The sequence below is a fragment of the Eupeodes corollae genome, chromosome 1, assembly GCF_945859685.1.
Source record: "Eupeodes corollae chromosome 1, idEupCoro1.1, whole genome shotgun sequence".
NCBI lineage: Eukaryota > Metazoa > Arthropoda > Insecta > Diptera > Syrphidae > Eupeodes > Eupeodes corollae.
In genome coordinates this window covers 306,899,115-306,923,957 of record NC_079147.1, presented here as the reverse complement: position 1 = coordinate 306,923,957, position 24,843 = coordinate 306,899,115, and the positions used below count along the sequence as shown (strand labels likewise).

Genomic DNA, 24,843 nt, shown 5'->3' with positions numbered 1-24,843 from the left:
GTGAAAGCACTTTTTGCTTTCATTTTGTGAGAGGGATGAGTGGAGTGTGTTTGTGTATATAACAAAAAGCTTTATTTTGCGGGTTGTTATGATTTGTAAAGTTAATTTGAGTTCATTGATGCGGTTTAGTCGTGGTCGTGGAGTCTGGTGGCTTCACCGTCACCTTCACCACCGACCGGTGACGTCATAATCTGTAGCACCGACACAACGCAACGCAATGATGACAGTGAAGGTAGGTGGTTGTGTCGTTCGATTAACTGTTATGGATCGGATTGCACAGAGAGTACATAGAGAAGTAGAAGCATGGTAAACGTTGAACTTGACATAAGGCAATGGTTTGGTTTTGTGTGACTATGGCATGTTCCTGCAATTTTTCTACTTCGATGAGTAATAAAACTCTTTTGTTTCTATCATTCGTCGATTTCAGCGAACCTGGAGTTGGAGGAGGGAGAAAAATTAGATTTATCGGGCGATTTAAGTTTTGCACTAAGAATTTAACATGAACATTGAACATCTTGCATCTTCCAGAGTGATGGAAGGAGATAAAGAGGAAGATCTAGAGATTTGAAAAATATGTACGATTACGATTATTCGTTGCAACACACCGTTAAAGAGGTTTACACAACGAATGTTTAGTTCGGTTCGTGACTTTTCTGTCCTCATATACGTCAATGTTTGAAATAAGAAACTATGAGTTGTCAATACAGGTCTTTAAAGTGACATGTTGTGTTAAAATTTTCTGCAGTTGGTTTTGTTATTGTATTTTGTTTTTTAAGTCACGATTACACGATTTCTTGGAGAAATATTAAGAATTTAATAACTGGTTCTCATACATGATTGTTTTAAATTTATATACAATTTAATTAAAAACTGTTTCACAAGTTATGAATTTGACGTCAGAAACGTTTTTAATTTATAGATTATACTGAATTAATTAAACTGCTATTTAAATTGTTAAGGTAATTATAGGTTGTGATTTTTCAGGGAATCAATTGATGATTAGGCATGAGAAGACTTTCCTTTTAACGTACGAGTATCTTATGCACTGCACATTTTATAGATTCATATCTTCGTATTAGAAATAAAGCAGTGCGAAGTGTGTTGAAAAACAAAAATGACTAAGGATGTTAAGTGATCAGTAAAAGGGGAAAACAGGACAAATGATGATAAAGGAGGACTTGTCACATTGTAATATCATAATTTGTTGGTTTTAAAAGTAAAGTAAAATTCAACACACTAAAGCGACACATTTTTGAGTTTGGTCGCCTTGAGAAAAATTGCAGCATTCGATTGGTAATTATTAACTACTTTTCGCACATTTCAGTCGGTAACAAGGTCTTTTGCGTAGCCCCACAGTGTAAAATCGCATGATCCTGGTTGCTAATTAACACCACACATATAGTAAAATTACCCGTTTAAAAGCTTTCTCACTTAATAAATCCATAATTCGTAGTGTTGGATGCCATATCTAGTTGAAAAGGCTTATTTTTCAACTCATGTACCTTAATCGCTGGCTTCGTCAAAAAATCATGGAGCAATGACACCTTTCCATCATAAAACAAGAACAAAAAAGTCACTTTGTTACGATCAATAATGTGTACAAGCCACGCTTCAAACAGCTGAGTTTGTACAATCTACGCTTTAAACAGCTGACTTTGACAGGTGTGAAATACCAACGCTATCAACTACAAATCACGAAGTGAATTGCTCTACAAGCCTCAATAATATAATAAAAATCGAAGATCACTTTTTTCGACATTGAACTAGTGGCTCGAATTTCAAATTTGCTAAAAAGTGTGTACTTTACTTTACAAAATCGGCACATTGGATTATGGTTTCAATTTAATTCTTCATTTTTGAGTTACCCGAAGCTGGAGAAAAATAATAATATTAAGAATCTTTTTAAACTAACCAGAGTGTTGAGTAGTACCCGTAGCATGATGGTTAGTGCGTTGGACTGTCATGCAAGGGGTCTTGGGGTCAATCCCTGACTGTGTCACCTTAATTTAAAAAAATAATTTTCGCAGGTACTGCCTCTTGCGAGGAATTGACAAATCCTTCAAGAGTAATTCTTGTCATGAAAAAGTGCTTTTTCAAACTAGCCGTTCGGATTCGGCCTTCAAATTGTAGGTCCCTTCCATTCCTGACAACAGTACTCGCCACCCCATTTGATTTGATTTGAGAGTGTTGAGGAGGATGTGTACACACCCTAAAAAAGAAAGTAGTTACTCCAGACAAGTGTAAGAGGGAGCTATAATCTGTTCATACCAATATTTTAATAATTACATTTTCTGCGTACAGAACAGCCCGAAAGGTTGAGGTTATTAGAATTCTCTTACAGCGTGATTTCGACAAGATTCAGCGATATTGCGACGACTGGAAACTGAAAATAAATGTCCAGAAGTCAGAGACAATTCTGTTCCGGACTCCGTTGGCTAGGGCCACGAGGGATACGTGTAAGAATTGGCGAAAGATGGTCATCGTTGATCTTCAAGGGCAGCCATTAGCGAGCAAAAGTGTAGTGAAGTACCTCGGTATCTGGTTAGATCAGTATTTATATTTCGACAGACAACGGGGCTCGAATCAACAGAATTGACAATTTCGTGATAAAACTCGTTCGAGGTCACATTGCAAGAGCTATGTCTTCGACCAACAATTTAATTTTCGGGGCGTTCTATCCGAACGACGAGTATTTTGAAAGTGCACGCTTGAGCGGCTTCATTCCACCAGAGGCATTCCTCTTTTTAGGCAAATGCGGTCTGATACAGGATAGATTGGCAGTTCCGTTAATCTACCACGTCAGACGAAGAACCGTGGATAGGCGACTCCCGTACAGTCGGGAAGTCATGGCACAATAAAAAAAAATACAAAAAAAAAACAAAAAAAAAATAAAAAAAGAAAACATGGAATAAAAAAAAAAATAAAAAAAATTAAAAAAGACAACAAAATAAGAAAAATAAAAATGTTAGATAGTTAGATTTGCTGCTGTGGTTGATCTAGTTTTAAGTAGTTCATAGGTAGAATAGGTAGTTTAAGTTAGCTTTAAGTTTTATTTAAGGACCTAATTTTAAGTAGTTTGTAAGTAAAAATAAAAAAGGATATTGATATTAGTTTTTTTTTTCAAATTTCCTAATAAATACAAAATAAATAAAATTTAAATGAAGTAAAATAGATCTTAGGGCCGAAAGGCATTAGTTTTAAGTGTTATAGTTTAACTTAGAGTGTCCGTATGGGACCATTAAGTTAGTTGTATGTTATGGATAATTAGGCTAGTTTTATGAATTTTTGTCTAGCTTTAAGACAGGTTTAAGATTGAATAAATAAAAATGAATTTGGAAAAAAAAATAATTACTTTTTCTTTGGTTTGCTTGAATGTTGGTATGAACAGATTCGCCATTTTGTAAGCCACAAGGCAACTTATTCCTAGAATATAACATTTAATCTTACATTTTTTTACCGGCCACTCGGTGGCTATTTAATACAAAGAAAACTAAGTAAGTAAAAACATTTATAAATTTGCTTATTGTTTTCCCAAAAAAAGGATCTTTAACTATAAGAACTGCCAATTTGTGGCTTCCTTTTGTGTTCACAAATAAGTTCTCGTTGTAACCAAACTGTCGCAACACAGAGGTTCTTAAAACTTTTATTTTTGTAAATACTTCAGTTTAGAAATCTTAAAGATTTTAAGTCAAAAATTTTGGAATTTAAAATCATTTACCTCTTAGAGAAACAGTAATGTTTAGGTTAAAGCAAAAGATCCAACCCTGTTTATGTGAGAATGCGTTTTTAGTTACAAGTAAAATATTAAAACCATTGATGTTTCAAATATCTTAAAACGATAATATGTTCGGTGATGAATAAACAAAGAAATTTGATAGCGCCAAAACTTTTTAATATAAATAAATTAACAAAACAGCACGTTTGATATAAAATATTCAAATGAAGTACAAGTGTTAACAAATAAATGAGGTCTTGCTGATTAAATGCAAAAATCTAGAACACTTTTTTCGAGATTCAAAGTAATTAAACAGTCTTAAGATAAGTTATTATTTTTATAAACTTTATCTAAAGTGCGCGAATAAACTTGGTAAGGAAACTATGTTGGAGTTGAGTCTGCGGGCTTTTAACAACTTATTATTTTTATTAAAGCCAACATTTGGTTATATATTTATTGTTTGGCGACAGAACTTCTTTAGAAACGTTTACCTTTGTTTATAATTCCATATTATCGACGTTTTAAAGTTACTCCAACTATACAAAACTCGGTTTAGTCCCATAGCATTAATGGATCCAGTTTTCCGGTCGAAGGACCAATTTTCGATAATATAAAATTCATACTTTTATTTTTTTTCTCTTATTGATAGATTCTTTTTCAATAATTTACAGCTACTACTGATATCTTACACCAACTACAACTAAAGTCCGATTTGTGAATTAAAAACATTACCTAACCTTTACCATGTCAAATGTTTTAATAGTTTCAAGTTGAAATCGGACATGAGTTGAAATCTCTTTTGATCGGATAAAGATCATCGTTTAGATCGTTTAAAGAAACAAATCAAAGGTTATGTAAAATTTTAAGTTTCTGGTATATCCATAATGGCTAATCATTGTGAATTGACCTTAAACATAAAGCAAATATTAGAACTTACCTCCTGACTGCTTTCATTTCCATTGTTTATCGAATACGCTCTTTTGGTGCCCATTTTTCTTCGCCCTCTGCTAAATTCCGCTCTGCTATTCCTCCTCGATTTAAAAAGATCCTCCTCGCTCGAACTCGATTCACTGCTTAAATCCAACGCCAAATACCGTTGTTTATCTTCTGATGTAGCCTCTTCCGCCAAAACCGAATATCCAATTTGTTTATACCGATCACGTTTGCCTTTAACAAATGCACTCCCGCCAGCTGCAGTAATTAAACTACTTGCTTTTCTATTTGAATTTTTCACTGATAGTTGATGTGGCTTGGAATTTACTAACGAATTTAGCCACTTGCTCATAGTAAAACAAAAAATACACGATAAATATTTATTTATAACAAATGCAAGTTATTTTGTTTTTGTAATTCGTGAATATAATTATTTAAAAAGTTTTAAAAGTGATTATCGTGGGTCTTCGTGACACAAATGCATTTTCTTACACCTACAATTTTAAGTTTGAAAATTATTAAAAAAAAAATAACAAAATGTTTATTCATTATTTTTGGTTTTGTTGCTGTAAAAAAGTGAGTGAACTACTACCCTCCTTATTGCCAACATTGCAAAGATTAAATAATTAAACAACAGGTTGTTTAAGTTGTACGTTTTATTTATGCAAATGTCGACACCGACGACGACAACGGAAGCTTATCTTAAATGAAGAAAACAATAGAGACTTGGTTACCGACGACGACGACCGACTGCCGTTTACCGACAACGCACAGTGATGGTAATACAGGTGGAGAGTGTGGTAGGGGCTATAGGGGTTCTTTATATTGTTTTGCAAATAATTAATTGTTGTTCTTTTTATTTTTTCTTCATCAAGAAGATAATTTTTTTAATGAAAATTCTCATTCTCTTTCTTTCGGTAGGTTGTATAATAAAACTCTCCATGGGGTACGAGATAAAGCTTTTTCTTTTAAGTGCGGTTGATTACACACATACGGTACACGACCCGACCGTTAGGTATACCCTAAAACATTTAAATTTAAAGGGTAGCGCATTTTAATTGACATTTTAAGTGGGTTTTTGGGTCAAAATCGTGTAGGTGTATGTAGAATTTGTTTTAGGATGTCTTGCCAAAAGATTACAACTTCTGTTTACTGATTTTTTAATATTTTACGTATTTACATGAGTTTAAAACATTGTTTCCTTATCTAATTGAATGTGGAGTAAGGTTAGGTTGAACAACCCTTGTGAAATTTAACTTTCCATGGGTTGCATGTTACAACCTCATCAGATACAATAATTATATACAAAAACGAAACATTCATATAAGAATACCTAAGTGTATCGAGTTGTTTCCCATAATTTTAAGAACAAACCTTTTATCTTCATGGTTGAATATTTGAAACTAATGGGAATTTTTATACTGCTTGAGAAGTTTCGATGGAATTCCCGCAGAGCGTCTACAAGCAGCGCCAACGTCATCAAACGAACTGCTTTTTCGGCTCATGAACGAAGACTGGACCACCAAAACAGAAGGGAATAATTGTCAACCTGCCAAAAAAAGGAGATCTTACAAAGTTCGAAAACTGGAGAGGTACATAATTGAGTTCTACCTGACGATGCCAAAACAACACCTTGAGGCCAAACTCGATGCCAAACAAGCAGGATCCCGAGCTGGATCCTCCTGTATTGATCGCATCAACGCTCTGCGGAACCATAAGGCCTTTTATAGCGTCAACATGGAATACATCTTGTTAGCTTTGCGAGGAGAGGAATCCCAGAAAAACGTATTACCATTATAAAAGCAACATATAATGAACCCAAGTGCCACGTTTTGCACGATTTGTAGGTTGTCAGATAATTAATAATAATAATTCTGAAATCCGTTGTGGAGTCCCACAGGGCTGTATTCTGTCGCCAAAATTGTTTTTGCTGGCAATAAACGATGTACTACGCTCAGTTTTCTTAGGTAGCTGAGGGATCCAATCGACTTTGACATCCTTGACGCGGACGAACCCCACCATCCTCTCGGATAAATTATTCCTCACAACCGATGAAGATAGTGAAGAGCTTTCAATACATTGGAATCATCATCCCCATCGAAGGCGGTACGGAAGAGGACATTATCTAGCAAAGCAAAAGCGGCGTTCGGTATTTTGTCAAAAATTTGGAGAAATAACTCTTTGAGCTTAACAAAGCTACGACTGTTTAGCTCAAATGTCGAATCTGTACTTCTTTACGGGTGCAGCACCTGGAAAATTACTTCAGCCATTACAAGAAAGCTGTAAACCTTCGTGAATAGATGTATTCGCAACATCCTAAGGATTTTCTAGCCTAACCGAATATCCAATGAGGTCTTTCATAGAAGGACTGTTCAGAGTCTGTAGACGCTTTTATACGAAAGCGTAGAAAGCGTAAGTGGCAATGGATTTTACAAATGCTTCGAAAAGGTAACCGCTGCATTGCAGACCAAGCAATGCAGTGGAATCCGGTTGAACAAGAAGAAAAGTGAGCTGGAGAACCGAGAAGCTGCCAAAAGTTGAAGTTGAGCTGAAACATATCTCCGGAAACCGCACATAATGCCGATTAGGCGTGGTAGAGGCCCTATGAATTTTAGGGATCCGCAACGAACTTAAAATGACTAAGTATGTGAGTATGAGATTTTTCATAAATTTTTGACTTTGGTTTGACAGTTGAGAATATCAAACTGTGTTGACATTTCTGGCAGTTATGGTAATGGCAAGAGCTATCGAGCGATGCTGACTGATTTTCTGTTTTCAAAAACTAATCAACATTTGGATCCAACAATATGGCGTTTCTTGTTAAATGGCTTGTTAACCATTTATGACAAAAACATTTTGGTAACAACGTTTTTTTTTTTTAGAAGAAGTCATGTAAACTGGTCCACTCGTTCGTGTCACTTAACGTCTCTCGACTACCTCGTGAATATATGCCAGAAATTGTATAAAAAAAAAACTCATATTATAAGGTTATCTACCTAAATTTATACCAAAAACATTTCTGTCTTAAATTAATATTTAAATTTCTCAAGCTCCTGATCGAAGTCTATAACTAATTAAAAATTCTGTATACCCATATAACAAAGGAAAAAAACCTTATTGTTTCTTAACCACAAGATTAAACTCCATAAAAATAAATAATTAGGCTTTCAAAAATAAAATGTATGTATAAAGTAGTTTCGGGTAAAGTTGTACAGGTCGGTAAATATAGAGTAAACTCAAAAAAATGTATCAACTTTTAACTTATCAAAAACTACATTGAACCAATTTAAATATTGAATATTGGATTTAAACGTTTGTGTAATGTAAACATTATCAATTTTGTGTCAAAACATTTCAGTGGCAAAAATTTGTAACAATTTGTTTGTAGTTTTTTAAGATTTTATTTTTTTGTTTTATTAATTTAAAAAAAAACGCTCTTATTTATTTTGCAGTCATATTTTTGAATCTAAAAATGATGGTGATATTTTTGAACAGACTCTTTGCGTAAAGAAGTAAGTATGTGCAGGGCTACGGAAAAGATCGTATTTACAACAACTTGCATTACTCAATGGCCGAGATATCAACTGAAATGTTTGAAATAATGCTTTAAAAACATTCCAAAACAATCGAATGCTGTTGTTTTTTACTCTTACTAGTAAATTTCAAACTTTATGATAAAATAAAAAGTTCATACAAAATCTATATCGAAACCATGTTGTTTGAGCTACACAAAGTCTTCAAATTTTGTATTTGAATTCAAAACCACATTTGACAAACTTCCATATAGTCCAATAAGTTTCCTTAATCGAGAAACATAAAACAAAGTATGTATATATTTCTTAAAGCTTTAATTTCTTAAACAAAATCCAAAAATTCACACCTCAGAACATACAGAAACCAAAACTACAAAATATCTTTGAGTTTGTGAATTTTCAAAGGCAAAGTCAACATTATACGAGTATGTAGGTAACTACATTGGTAAGAGTATAATAAGCTTCGTTATATTTCTTAAAACCTCAACATTACGTCTTTGTCAATATATATACGAATGTATATAGTATAAAATTCCAAGTCATTACTGTATACGTTTTCCACAAAGGCATAGAAACTTGTTTTGCAGAAGTTAACCCCATATAATGTCAGTCATCATAGCCATAGGTAAGGTACATAAATTCGTATGGCATAAAGAAATCTTTAGATACTTCAAAACGTCTAGAATGTGGGACTTTTGACATTAACCCAGTTGCAACATTGCAATATTTTTTGTATTTTAATTAATGCAATATTATATGTTTATAGACATGTTTATATACATTTGACTGTATGTACTGTTCATTAGACTGATTCAAAAATACAAAGATGTCTTCGACTTGCAATGCAACTAAACTACTCAAAACAAAATAGGGCCCACTAGGTTTTTTGTGCCTAATCTGAAATATATTAGTGTTTATATTTTTTTTTTTGGTAATTATGTTTGAGCGACGTATTAAATAATACTGTACACATTTTTAACACTGAAAAAAATTCTTTATTCAAATTACACAGAAAAAACATTTTATTGGTAAACTTACAAAAAAATAAAGAAACAGAAAAATTTACATTTCATTATTTGTTGTTATGATTTCGCGTTGATTTCTTTTGCTTAGTAGCGAGTAGGGCCTCCTCTACTCCGTATGCACTGTATAAGCCTATCTGGTACGCTCTCGATAAGATGCTTCACGTTTTGTTCGGGTATGCGCTCCCAACAGGCTTTTAACGCGTTTATGAGGTCCTGTTTAGTGTTAACGCTGCTGTGGTTTTCTTTGACGCTTCTTTTTAACTGGTCCCATAAATGCTCAATGGGATTGAGATCTGGGCTTTTTGCTGGCCACGGCAAAAGTGAAATATTGGCGTCAGAAAGAGCTGCTTGAGTGATACGGGCCGTATGTGGGCGAGCATTGTCTTGCATAAGAACAAACCCGTCGCCAACTCTTTGTGAAAATGGGATCACAACAGGTCGTATTACCATTTCAATGTAACTGGCGGCGGTAACGGTGCCCTCATCCAAAATTATCAGCTCTGTTCTGCCTAGCAAACTTATTCCAGCCCATACCATAACACTGGGCCCCCCAAATCGGTCACTTCCGTGAATACACGGTTCGTACTCGTTTATCATCACTAAAAAACTTGATCTTGCATTCGTCTGTAAAGAGTACAGACCTCCAGTTGTCCATGGTCCAATTTGAATGCTCACGGGCGTACCTTAATCGCGCTGCCCGATGGGCCGTTGTAAGTTTCGGCCGAATAGCACGCACTCTGGAACGTTGATTATCTTCATGGAGTCGATTTCGAATGGTTTGATCACTGACTTGAGTGCCAGTTTACTGCCGCAGTTGAGTTTGTAAGGTCCGGGCGGTTACAGTACGCTCTCGCCGTGCAGTTATTCGAATGTACCGGTCTTCTTGATGAGTTGTGGCTCGAATTCTTCCTGATCCAGGTCTCCTTGCTACACTCCCAGTTTCCTGGAAGCGTTCCCACACATTTCGGATAGCACGCCGCTAGACACCGATACGACTTGCAACAGCCCTTTGGGACACTCCTTGCTCCAGCATATTTACCGCTCTAATTGCGTTTTCAGTATCCAAATGACGTCTAGAACCGGGCATGATAATCACGTTTAATCACAAAAAATAAGGAACAATAATTAAACAAAGCAACACTTTCCAACAGCGCTAGAATCGGACTGAGAAAAGAAATGCAATAAATTTTTGCATTGATTGTTTTTCGAGCGTTGGGCTTTTTTTGCCTATTCACTTGGAGGTAACGGTAAAATTACTGTTCAAAGCATTGATATGGACTCATACACATGCAAACTCTACAAAAAAAATGCTTCGCTTCGATAATGTTTACCAAATAAGTATTTTTTAGGCAAAATACAAGATGAATCTTGGGTGGGCCCTATTTTGTTTTGAGTAGTTTATAATAAGTTTTTTTTTCAATAAATATTTTTATTTCATGTACATAGTTGTGTATTATAGCTCATACTTTCAAACATTATACTTTCACAGTAAAATTATCAATGGGTTTCAATATTCAATTAAACTTTTAATAACTTGGAAAGGAATGAACTTATAAAAATAAAAACATCTTTTACAAAAGCAATTCAAGTTACTTTGGATCTTCCAAGAAAGGAACGACCCCTTCAGTACATCCCAAATCCAGTATGGGGCCATGTGCAACAATGGGCTTGGAGGATGGTAATACGGTCTCGATCACGACAAAAACGGTGATCCAGAAAAAGACTACCAAAACTCTCACCAAAGACAAAATGCTTCAGAGGAGAATACGAAACACTGAACGGACAATTCGACGCCTATCCAACAAAGTTCCGAACTCCTTAACGGCAAGAGATAAGATAGTGTTCGAAAAGGCTACAGCCAACCTTAAGACACTCACAGCAACGAATAAAAACAAAAATATAGGGACTAAGAACCTGATAAAGGAGAAGGAGATGGTGGGCCATGTGACTCCCCTTGACCCCTTCAGTGGCAAAAACGTCAAAGAGAATAAGGCAGGACGACACACTTTCAGCCACGAAAAGATCACCCCTGCAGAAAAAAAAGACATTGGCTACAGAAGAGACCTTGGAGGCGCGCAAATCCGCCATTGCGGATTTCGGTAAACCCTCAAGAAAACTTTTAGAAGACCAATGGAAATTATTGGAAATGAGAATCTTCGACGAGGTTAACTATGCTATCGTTAAAAGTAGGCCACTACCACTCTTTGGGAACCTCAAAATCATCCATGGGGTTTAAAGTTCTGACGTGCGAGGACGACAATACTCTCGCTTTCCTGCAGAATTTCGTCAAAAGAACGGTAGCTTCCTGGCCCAACGCTGATTTCCGCTTAATCGATCCGAATGAAATTAGCGACTTCGTCAAACCTAAGGCCAAAATGACGATCAAAGGTCCCGCGATACCCCGAGATCGCTTAGAAAGATATCTTCAATCTCTAAATACGGAACAGCTAAGTCAAAGCTGGAAAGTAATAGAGATGGAAGAAAGAAGGGAGAAAGGTACAGAAGTGGTGGTGCAACTTAGCCACAAATCTATACCCCTTTTGCGGAAAATTGGGTACAAAGTACGCATCGGCATACACCGGTGCAAAATGCGGCTTATAACTAATAAGACAAACCAAGTAAGCAATACAATATGAACATGAAATTGATATAAATTAATCTTCATCACAGTAAAGCCGCAAGATCCAATCTTGTCTTTATCTTGGGAAGTAGACAAATTGACATTGCCCTGATTCAAGAACCCTGGATTTCATGTAGCAGAATTAGAGGACTACATGCATCAGACTTTATATTATACAAAGCCACACAAGTAGCAAATAGTAATATCAGATCCTGTATTTTAGCCAGGAAGAAGTTTCATCTCTTTCTTTTCTTTTCTCTTTTTTAATTTATACTACACCATAATCTTTTAGTAGCAAACAGTGGTAACGAACCCACTTCTGTCACCTTAACCAATAACTCAAGCACAATAGTTAAAGATCAATGGAATGTTCTTAAAGAGGAATCATTCTCAGACCATAAACTGATAGGCTTCTTAATACAAAATGAAGCAGCAACTCCAAAACCTTTTAGGAATTTCGGGAAAACAAACTGGAAGTATTATGTAGGGAAGTAGGACAGGTGATTCAAAACTCGGACACACTTCTAAATCAAGAACTCTACGACACAGATATTGCGTGCCTGGAAATTCTGATTAGAAACGAGTCCTTATTTCAAACTTTTCTAAAAAGTGAAACTTTGGATTTCAGGGTTCTTAAAAAATACATTTTCGAGTTTATTTTCATCAGGCTATTTACTCGGATGTCGAAAATATTCGTTTTTAACATTATCAATCATTTTAAATACTTTATGTGATAGCCTTGTTTAGAAGATCAATAATTACTTTCAAGCTGTTTTACCATTTTTCTGTTAGGACCCATTTAAGCATGGTGTTTAGATTAAGGTTATGCAGGGCCCCATTTCAACAAAAATTGGTTCACTTTGCAACTTTGCAAATTACGTTTCAACAAAATGCGAAATATTGGATCTTTTTGTTTCATCAAAACAATGAACTTTGCAAATTATATTTACAATTTTGAAAAGATTTTCAGTAATATACAAATAGAAATTTGTATTAGAAAAAAAAGATATTCTTTTCAAAAAATGTCAAAAACCTATACAAAACATATATGAATTGTTCTGAAAATGAAGAAGTAGATAATAGGTAACAAGAAAATGTTCATTTTCAATTTTTTGTTTAATTTCAAAGAATTTAGCAAAGAACATGAATTTTTAATTTTGGGGTTAAGGCGTTGTATACATTTCAAAATTGTCTGAATTTTTATTCCGTCTTTCAATGAAATTTGACATTCTATATCAATAAACCCGTTTTATTGAAAAGTTGTTGTAAATAGAACGAAGAAATTAAAAAGAGCCAAAGAGTACTGAAACTCAGAATAAACAACGTTTTCGTTAATGACTTTTCGACAAAGAGAATTTTCGATTGACGAAAAGTAGTTTAAAATTATAAAAAAACTACAATTCAATAGCCAAAAAGATTGTATGTTTAAGGCCCTTGCAACATTTTTTCGGTACACTTCATTGGGATGGTTATGTAGCATAATATTACTGTGCTGCATCTATGCATGGCATAAGCAAAGCAACCTCCTGCAAAGTAGTCCATTGACTGTCTAATGTTATCACACTATTTGCTGAGCACAAAATTTTACAGACGTAGTCTCACAATTTTTTTTTCAAGAAGGGTTTAATTATTTAGCTGGATGTTTTGACTATATTTCAAATTAGTGAGAAACTCTTACTTTTTAACTTCCCATAGGAAGTTATTGTAATGGGTCCGATTTGTCAAATTGAAAATTTTGACATTTCTCGACGTTTCAAGGTCCCTAGAGTCGAAATAAAAGATTTTTAGAAAGATGTCTGTTCGTGCGTGTGTACGTACGTTTGTACGTCCGTACGTCCCTACGTTCGCGACGTTTTTTTCGTCGTCCATAGCTTAAGAACCAGAAGGCATATCGACTTCAAATAAATTTTGTTATACAGATAATAAGGCAGAAAGATGCAGAAAGGGCTCTCAAGAAAATTGCGTGGGTGTTTTTTTTACCATAGCAGTTTGAAAAAAAGGTGAAAATTTTAGTTAACCTTAAATATCTTACGAACCAAAAACGCTAGAGACTTGAATTAAATTATATATAATATATTGTAACGTGATACCAAACAAATATATTTCTTGAAAAAAATTAATAAAACGGTTTTTTTTTTTATAAATCAATAAAACTGAAAAAAAAAAATTTGTCACCTCCAAAATTTTACGACTGAAATATTATTTCATCTCAAAATCAATTTTATGCAACGAAAAATAATGTTTTTGACATCTGATAAAATTTTGAGAAAAATCTAATTCACAGTTTTTTTTACAAAAAATAAAAACCTAAAAAAAATGTATAAAAGTTTGTAAAAATTGATTTTCGACTCAAATATCTTTTCAAAACTTTGAGATATTGGCTTTAATTTACTTTTATCTTTCAAAACATCTTGTTGTCAACATTCAGTTAAAGTTTGAAAAAAATCGATTTGACAGTTTTTGTACAAAAAATTAAAAACCGAAAAAAAAAATTAACAAAAGTTCGTAAAAAATGATTTTTGACTCAAATATCTTTTAAAAACTTTGAGATAAATAGGTTCTAACTAATTTTTTCTTATAAGAAATATTTTTTTCAACATTAGGACAAATTTTGAGAAAAAACGAATTGAGAGTTTTTTTACAAAAAATAAAAACCTGAAAAAAATGTATAAAAGTTGGTAAAAATTGATTTTCGACTCAAATATCTCTTAAAAAATTTTAAATATTGGCTTCAAACTAATTTTATCTTATATGAAATATTGTTTTCAACATTTGGTAAAATTTTTAAAAAATTCGAATTGACAGTTTTTGTTTACAAAAAAATAGAACTCTTAAAAAAAACTATACCTACTAAAACTTGGTAAAAATTTACTTTCGACTCAAATAGCTTTTCAAAAATTAAAAATATTGGCTTCAAACTTATTTTATTTCAGAGAAAATATTGTTTTCAATATTTAGTTATTTTTATATAAAAATCCAACAGTCCGTTTTTTTCATAAAAAATAAAATCTACAAAAAATATTGCGCAAATTTGGTAAAAATACATATAGACAAACTTTTAAGCAAGACAAATCGACAGACGGGATGGGTAGTTATCAGAGTGGGTCGCTTCCCAGCCTCTTTTTACTTTTTAAATAAAGTCTGAAAAATTGAAAACTGAGATATCTTTTCATTTTGCAATTTTGTGAAACACTTCCAGGATATAACTTTATGCAAAGAAAAAAGGCCGTAAGTCAGGTCTAACAACTTATGTGTTGAAAACTGATAGAAATATTTAAACTGAATATTAAAGATAGGGATTATAGATTTGGAAAACTATTATGATTTTCATTGCAAAAAAGGATACTTAATGAATGAACATAGCCTCAAAAATCTTCGACTTTTCAAAAGTAATATCTCCTGAAGTGATATGAGTGCTTAGATTCTGACGTCGTATTTGAATCAATGTCAATAGTTAATGCTGAGCAGGGGTCATAGGGGACACGACCCGGTTTGGTGGTTTGTCTGTCGAAAACAGCTAACATTTGTATTCACAAAATTTAAAATTTGAAAAATAAACTTGAGTAATGCTTAAATTTATTTTATTAAGATTATTTCTGATAGAAAGAAAAAAGTTTTTAGATTCTTAAAAGCAAATTTTCAATTTAATACTATATTCTACGAAAACAGCTTTTAATTTTCTTAACACAAACTTAAGTTCTTGCAACTCATCTTCAGTTAAATCTTATTTTTTAACCTAAAGAGTATCAGGCTTTCTTAAAGTGTTTTATTCTATAAAATTGGTCATCTTTCAAGTACAAAAACTTCTAAGATAAATTGAAGAAATCTACTTTTTGAAATGAATTTGCTTTTGATAACTTACACATTAGAGAAATCATAGTGCGCACGCAAGTTTTAAAATTGGGGGAATTTTTAAATTTTATCAAAGTAATTGTTAGTTTTATTACAAATTATCTTGTACTTCCAGTGGGTTGGATGCACCTCTTAAACTTCTCCTCAATCTGCAGATCATGATTTTTTCTTCTTTATTTGTTACTTCTTCAATTTTATCCTCGAAGAACGATTGAACGCTGCTAATCTCTTTATTTTTATTTACTTTTTTTCATAAAAAACAATATTCTTCAATCTGACTTTGTAAATAATTATGACAATGAATGACATTTCATTTTCAGTTTTTAATGTTGGCAGTTTTGTTTTCAAAGACGAACTACGAAGGTCGCCATTGGTAATACCACCAAACTGTTAATTCGCCAAAACATTCGACCTAAGGCGAATTTTCTACTCGCGAATGATAATACGCCTCTTAATGACTAATTGAAACTCATTATGTACGTTTTATACTTTGCTTTGAATCTATTGAGAATTAAAGAGGGAAGAAATTCTGCAACGTGTAATTTGTGAGTGTTATACAGTAGTTCTTTTCCAAATTATTTTTTTTTACTTCGTTTGTTTTAATTGTTTTTAATTTTTAGAAAAATTACGTACATAAATGCACCCATTTCTTTAAGTTAAAAAATACAACATTTTTCTTTCTCCAATGTTTAAGTTCAGTTGACAAAAAAAAGATAAAAATTGTTTTTATGAGATTCTATTTTATTTTATTTTGAAAAAAATTTACCACTAAACATTTTTAAACAGTGCCCAAAATTTGTCTTGTTTTTAAGTATGTGACCCCCCATGATGAAAAGCCTGGATACGCACTTGAGAAAGGCCATCAAAACCCATCTGCAAAGTGCAATTTAATATCGAGGAAGAAAACCTTGCCAACCATTGACATCGATCCCAAAAACTGAAATTTCGACAGGAGTATTAATGAGTTGGCTTGAAAATCAGAGAAAATCAGGTTTTTTTTTTGAAGCAGTCTAATGTGCATAAAATGCATGATGACTGAAACTTCTATACCGATTCATATATTATACTCGTACTTGTATGTGATTTGTAGCGCGGCGCAATGGGAGTTCTTCAACTTTGGAATTAATTTATTTGCACAAGAAAAACTTTTTTATTAATTTCTATTTCACAGTTTCGCATGAACTACAAAACTATACTAAATATTTTAATTGCTTTCCATATTTTTCTCGATTTAGAGGAGCCAAACGCATTTGGCTAAAAAAATTAAAAAAACAAAAATTAAAACAAGACTAAAAGATGAATAAATATGTTGTTAGGTTCAAAGCTACAAAAGAAGCAACCCCATGTGGCGGGCGGGCGTAACAACAATTTATAAAAAATAACCTATTTATAGATTAATCTCAATAATATTCTCTTTTATGTTTCATTTTCCGCTGAAAAATATGCTTTAAGGCATTTTACACCCGCCGCCGCCGCTGCTGCCGCAACGCTGCCGTGGCAGGTGGCTGCAATCGCACACAAATTTTAGTCTGGAAGGAGGAAATAATTTTCAGAATATTAACGTAAACGTGGACGTGGCGCAGTTATTTTTATCGCAGCTTTGGTGCGAATTTTTCACTCGATTTCCCGAGTGAAATACTCTACCTTACCTACACAGCACAGCACACCATGCACAAGATTAACGGTAGGTGGGTGGTTGGTGGGTTCTGGGTTTAGTCGAAGTAGACGGTTTCATTAATTTTAATTATTGGTTCTTTTGGCTAATCAATTTTATTATTTGATTTATGTTTGTAATTAAGGGCAGAGGGAGAGAGAAATTATGTTTTTGGGACTAAGCGGAAGTTGAATGTTTCAATTTATTTTATGATTTTTCGTTTTTGTTTGATTGATTAACCAGAGCCCCGATAAATTGGTTATGCAACTAAGAGCTTTTATAAAGATTGAAAATGAGTTGTAATAAATGTTTTTTCGTTTGTTTTCAACTGAATCTATAAATGAATAATTGGTCCGAGTGAAAATTGTTTATTTTACCTACAATTTAGAGCTTGATGGTTTTGGAGGGAATTTCAAATTAATTATGAGATGAATTAACAACAACAGGTGATCATTTTTAATGATAAGTAATTTTTGACAATTTTTATTGTTTTGATTTTATGCTTATGTGATATATTTATTAATTTATTTCATCAATTGATCGAAAATCTGCTGATTAAAAAATTACTACAAAATAATAAAGCTAATAAGATATATATACAAATTTACAAGGAATTTTAGATTAAATTTGATTCATTAATCAATTACATGCTTCAAGAATTTATTTTTTAAACCATATTAAATAGATACAGAGAACGCGTTGTTGATTCATTTAGACCACAATTAGTCTTTTGAAGACGAGGATAAAATAATAAATTTATGTTGCGAAAAACTCGTGATGGAACATGGAATGGAATTAGTGAAAGCAAATCACAAGAATTTATTCTGTTATCAATAATATCCTTAATAAACAAAACACTTTGGACTTGTCTCCGACATTCAAGCGTTTTTAAGGCAATAAGAGCGCACCTTGATTTATAATCTGGTAAAAACCCAACCCAGTGAAGTTTTCGAAGTGCATAACGAGTGAATCTTTTCTGAACTCTTTCTATTCTCATAAATAAGACCTTCAAAGTATAGGTATCCTTAAAATCTTTGGATTTCCGTTTCAAGAAACTTAAAAGTGAATTATGAGATCTAAAGTCAAACTTTGATTCAAAAATCACCCCAAGATCATTTACTTCAATTGCCCTCAGAAGACTGACTTCATAGAATTTATATTCAAAGTCAATAAGGGATGAAGACTTAGATGCACTAAAAATTTTACACTTCGAGTAATTCAGCTGAAGATGATTGTATTTAGTTGCACCAATTAAGAAAATTGTTTGTATGCAGCTTCATTAATAAGCGATCTACAAGTGAAGATGTTGCTGTGAAAACTTTTACATCATCGGGGCGTACATGAAGCATTCATCATCATAATCATTTATAAAGATTATAAAAAGAAGTGGACGCAAATGACTGCCTTGTGGAAGACCCGACACCACGTCTATAAGATTTGAAACAAAATCATCTATTTTAACAGCTAGTTTTCTATCAGTAAGGTATGAATTTAACCACTGTTAAAATAAAGCGTTTAATGATGCACGCGGTCAAAGGCTTTAACAAAATCAGTATACAGAACATCAATTTGTCTACCCTTTTCAAGATGATTATAACAATAATTTGGAAATAGACTTAAATTTGTACACGTTGAGCTTTACAAATTCTTATTTTTTTGAGAAAAGAAATACTTGACAGCAAAAAAAAAGTCTTTGGGTGACCATTTTTTCATAAGTTTGGGAATAACTGAAAGTTTTGATATTGGTCTATAGTTCTTCACTAAGAGCTAAAGACCACTCTTATAAATGGGATCTATATAAGATATTTTCCATTAATTAAAAAACACCAGTTTGTAAGGATTTATTAAAAATAAGGGTTAAAACACTGCAAAGTGAATATGAACATTTTGACAAAAGAATAGAAGAAATTATATCAAAGCCAGGTTTTTTTGACACATCAATTTCTTTTAAGCCATCCAAAACATCTTGTTCTGAAAAAATCTGTAGTTTAAAATCAATCAAAGGAGTTATATCAAGATACAAGCTGCTAATATTTGTTAAAATATCACAATTATAAGAAGTTTGAAAGAATCGAGCAAATGTGAGGACTGAATATCATTTGGGTGTAATTTCATCGTATTCCATACATTAAGGAAAAGATGAAAAATTTGTTTTAGAGTTCAGAAATATCCAAAAAGATTTCGAATTATATTTTATATTTTAATTAGTATTTATAATAATATAATGTCTATACAAACATTTGTTGAGAAAATCAAATTCTTTTCTTAACTGAAAAAATACTGCACGATCTTCCGAAAAATTTGTTACTTTATATCGCTTAAGCCTTATTTTTAGCATTCTCTAAAAAGGCATATTTGTGCATAGTAATTACGTATAACTAACAAATTTCAATTATCAAAACCCTAATACAGAATAATGAAGAATACTTTTGAAGATATAACAATGATGTTATTTAAATCTAATATATGTATAAACTACGTGTCACGATGTTTGCCCTTAACTTCTTAACCGATTTTAATCAAATTTGTACACCATGTACAGTTTGATCAAACTTGAAATATAGGATATATCCTACATCTTTATTTATGATTGCAAATTATGTGTCTATTATTTGACAGTTACAATTATCTGTTATCATTCAATAGATGGCGCTGTGTCAAACTTCCAAACGTTTTATATAAGTTACAATTTAATAGTATAACCACTATGCATCCGCCAGAACTATGCTAGATTTAAACGGCAATGATAAACCTTTGGGTGGTGCTCTCTTTTTACAATTGTCTGGTGACAGATCTTACCAATTATACCTTGCTCTTCTTTCGCGGATGAGATTAATGTATGTTTAAAACAATCTTTCTTACGGCGAAGTGTTGAAACAATTCAAGACAATTTCTGCACTGTTCTTTAGGAAACAATGAATTGGATCATAACTGGCTAAGTCATCGGGCTATTTTGGCCAGGTCCAACAGTTGTTAAAAGACGATCTAATGTCTTTTAAATCAATGGATACTGTTGCTAATGAAAATGATAGTATACATTTTCCAATTGAATTTTGGAATGCCACCATTAGTTCATCTATCGTTTATCTACGTAATTTGAACCCACCTTAATTATGCAAAGGTAATCTTTTGGTCATCAACAAGATCACTGGAAATATTCTTGAAGCAACCATTTTAACTGGAAAGTCTAAACAAAAAGTGTACCTGTTGTCACGTATTATAATGATACCGTCAGATTCTACCATAACCTTCAGGAGGTTACAATTTCCAATTCGTTTAGCTTTTGCGTTTTTCAATAAGTCCAAGCAAACTCCATTTGTGGTTAAGATTTTAAAATAAAAAATATCATTCTTATAATATTTAAAAATATCTGTCCTACAATGATGTAATATGACGTTAGCCACGGCAACGCCTGGCTGGGTCAGCTATTTACTTATATTTTTTAGTTATTTTATAATTTAATTACAGGGAATTATTCTATGTACTTGAGAATAATTTTAGACTACAAGTTCTTTTACAAATAAAATGCACGACTATAGGTCCCACTTGCAACGTCGCAAGTGAAGAATATAACGCTGTCAAATTGCATGGTCAATTGACAAAACGTCAAGTATTACTTGACCAAAATTATGAGTCTTGTGTGGCTCAATTCTTAATTAATTAATTAATTAATCTTCAATTACCAGCCAAGAAAATCGCTTATCATTGGACTATATCGCAGCACTAACACTAGCAGCAGCAATATTTTTAATTGAGCGTGCGTTAAAAAGAAGTGCAGGCCTTAGCCCATCATCGCTTAGTACAGGACTATTGGCTACGTTAAAAAAACCACTTTGTAGAAAGTTTTAATAATTTTAACGCATAATTTTTTTTATAAACGAGTCATTGTCGTGAATGGCAAACATAAAATTATAGTTTTATGACACTTGAAATGACAGCTGAGTTTGACAGATGTCAATAACCTGACACGACGAAATAAAATATTCAAGATTGGTGTGCTCTAAAGGGAGAATTTTTTGGATTTAATTCACATATTTCTTATTCGAAATATGATATCAGCAGCTACAATGTATGCGACATATTTATGTAGGAGTACCTAAAACTATACCGACGTCTGGTAAGACCTTAGGAAACTTTAAAGCTAACCGTATATGAGATAGATCACTGGTTAATCCAAACAATGTCAATTAAAAGTGCAACTTTTTTAGGAACCGGTCTTTTTTATTAAAGGGATTTAAAATATTCACATTCCAATGCTATTTCTTTTGCCGGATCTTGATGAATTTCTTCACACTTTTCAAAGTACTCACTCAAAAAGAAAAACTTAGTCTGTTTGAGATGACAAATAAGCAATTGATTTGTCAAAAATACATTTATTTAAAAATTACAATAAATGTTAAGATTTGTATTAAAGCTGAACTGAACACTCTGAACTCGCTAAACGGTATTCACCAAAAGAAACAAATCTAATGTCAAATTAAAACAACGAATATTCTTTTTTATTTTCAATCTCTATCTATCTGTAAAAGTAGAATGATAATAATAATTTATCCTATACGCATATCTTAACCAAACAAAGCTTAATGATCTCTTTTGTGTTCTTTTTGATATAATATATTTGTTTACACTAAATTGAGGCTATTTCCAGAGATAGCTAAAAACTTCAGATAAACCTCCCTCATTAAAAATATATAGAACTATGTGTACCTTTACTTGCTTTTGATAATTTTCTGACTTAAAAATGTGGAGAATTCGTCTGAATTATTGAGTGTAAGACTACTTCTGATATTGTTATCAATTTTAAGTCAAGTTTATCTTTTAGAAGTTTTAGTGATTTTACTAAATTAATAAATTCCATAAATAATACCTTAGTATATTTATAATAAAATGGCAAATCGAAATGAGCATAAACCAAGTGACAGCTGTCAAGAAGACCAACTCAAAAAGAGTAAACACTATAATCACCATCATTTTTTTATAATAATCAATAACATATTTTTAAAATCATTAAGTTACTCGGAATTCCAGTCTCGTATTATAGTTTTTCTACAATATCAGGTTTTAAAATTAGGACTTTTTAGAAATGTTTAAAATGGGAGCGGGTCGAAATGCTTCATTTTAAAATACTGTATGGTCAAAATTCTTTGATAAGTGCGCACTTTTTTACATTGTCAAAGTGATTCTTATTTATTAGCCTTATTTACAGCATTTTGAATTACAGAATTTTAATATACAGAATTTTGAAATACAGAATTTTGAGATGCCGCATTTTGATTATACATTTTTTTATACATGCAGCATTTTGAAATACATTATTTTGATATACAATATTATGACCCATACAGTATTTCGACACCAACCCGTTTAAAACAACCAAAAACGGCGTTTTAAGGCTAAAGTAAGACATAACAAAGTTTTATAAAATAAATTAAATGGATGTAAAGAACAAATCATTGTTTTAATCATTTCTTAGTTTCTAAAAATTCACATTATTTATGGGTTCGTTAGATTCTGTAAGAATTTTTGAGAAACCTTAAAATAAATGATTTTCTATTTGTGAAAAAATGTGTAGTAGAGTTGAGTCTTTAGTATAACTTTCCTAGTTAAAAACCGTTTACATAACTCGTTAACCGTTTCCTTCAGATTTTTGTGAGAAATGTAAAACTAATAAAGATTTTTCAAAAAATGTATGAAATACTATAAATATTCAAACTGAATATTGAAAATATGGATTATATTATTATTAAAAAAAAAACTCATTCATGAATTAAGATAGCCTCAAAACGTCTTTGTATGAATTTTTCGAATTTTAAAAAGTAATACATCAATACGTGATAAAGTAATTTTGAAAAATTGAGGCCATCGAAAAATTGCAACTTGATTGCCTAGCCCTTGCGCTCAGGTAATGGATTTGAACAACTATATTCAAAAATACAATGTTCTCTCCTTTATTTAGTTGCCTTTGTATCGACCTACATTGTAGGCCAAAAATTTAAGTGCACTGTCATTTTAAGAAGAAAAATCAAATTCTAACATAGTATTTTAAAAAATACATGCGAATATGTACCACAATCTAATAACAAAAAATAAATTCATACCATAATTGTGACCCGTATTATAATTTTAAATGCTCAAGCTCTTAAAAAAACACCCGATACCTTCAGACACCCATCAATATTTAGGAATTACCCTGGATTTAAACTTTTTAACCCTTCTTTACGAATCACGACGTTATTAATCTAAGAAATACGTTCAATACTGTAAATAAAAGTATAGTACATATTTTATGTTTATAGGGAAAAAACAATCGTCACGCGTTAAAATAATATTATGAGCGATAAATTACTAAAAATAAATTTCTCTCTTGGAATTTAATTATACATTTTAATGATTTATTGAACAAACAAAAAAAATCATATAAACACTCAATTTCAAAACCAGTTGTCGTCAGAATTGGTACAATTCATTTAGATTTTGATCACTATTGATTTTTTAAATTTGCACATTTAATCAAAAGAGAAGAAAAACACAATATTTTTATAATCGATTGAATAGAAAAACAATAAATTATAATATTTACACCCTTGGCCTCTTAACAAGTTGTAATCAACAACAGAACCGAACAAAGTGATAGACTTTCTTTGGAGCTATTACAACACTAACAACTTCATCACGCCAGGCCAGAGGGGGCGAGTGACGCATAAAAGAAAAGCTATAAAATAAGGTAAACACAAAAACACACCTATAGAACACTATCGAACGTTACAAGATCGCGCGGACGATGATGGGTGCGGGACGCTATTGGAAGCGAATACGAAAAGAAATCGCAACTAACGACCGACACGAACGACGCGTTGGACCACAAACTGCCGTCATCAGACTGATCTTAGTCGTTTTCGTCGAATCAAATTGAACTTCTGCGTTCAGCGACAACCACCGTAGCAACGACGGACGGTGGCGGAGGTTCCTCGGTTTCCTCCATGCGCCCCAATGGATGCCAAAGCCGATGCTGACGCTGGCTGATGCGGAGGAGATTTTCACTCTCCACGAGATTTTTGGTTTTTGTGGATGTCGTCGTTGTTGTTTGGTTGGTTGGTAAAGTAGTTTCTGTTGCTGTTGGTGCAGTTTCTCGAATCACGACGACAAGACGCGATCACGTTAGAGCTGACACAGAATGGAGCTTTTGGTGAAAATATCAAAGAGACTCTTACAGCTGAGGGAGAACCATAAGAAAAATATACTTTGATTTGATAGTTTTCCTGTTTTCAAAATTAAATGAAATTGTGTCGATCAACAGGCTGCAACCGGCAGCGCGGCAAGGTGAACGAATTAATAAAAATTTCCATTTGTTAGACTTGCCGGTTACCGTATTGGCCGGCTGAACTTTGCTTCAATTGAGAATCAATCAAATATCTAGTTCTGCGAGACCTTGAAGTGTAAATGTACATATCTACATTAAACAAAGCGAAAACATACATTTAGAAAATGTGTGTAGATACATACTTTTGATG

The 24,843-nt window shown here is 32.6% G+C and overlaps 1 protein-coding gene across 2 annotated transcripts in view; it reads right to left on the bottom strand.

The window, feature by feature from the left end:
* Positions 1 to 24,220, bottom strand: part of LOC129942507 (venom dipeptidyl peptidase 4) — a 147,878-nt gene extending 123,658 nt beyond the window's left edge. The window contains exons 1-2 of one of the 2 annotated variants that reach the window (XM_056051483.1): positions 24,075 to 24,220; positions 4,653 to 5,142 (exon numbers count right to left, since the gene is read on the bottom strand). In XM_056051483.1, the coding sequence (XP_055907458.1) occupies positions 4,653 to 5,000 (348 nt within the window). In that variant the 5' untranslated portion in view covers positions 5,001 to 5,142; positions 24,075 to 24,220. Of the gene's footprint in view, positions 1 to 4,652; positions 5,143 to 24,074 lie in introns of those variants that run through there. The other variant, XM_056051486.1, reaches the window with a different exon arrangement.
* Positions 24,221 to 24,843: the final 623 nt, after the last annotated feature.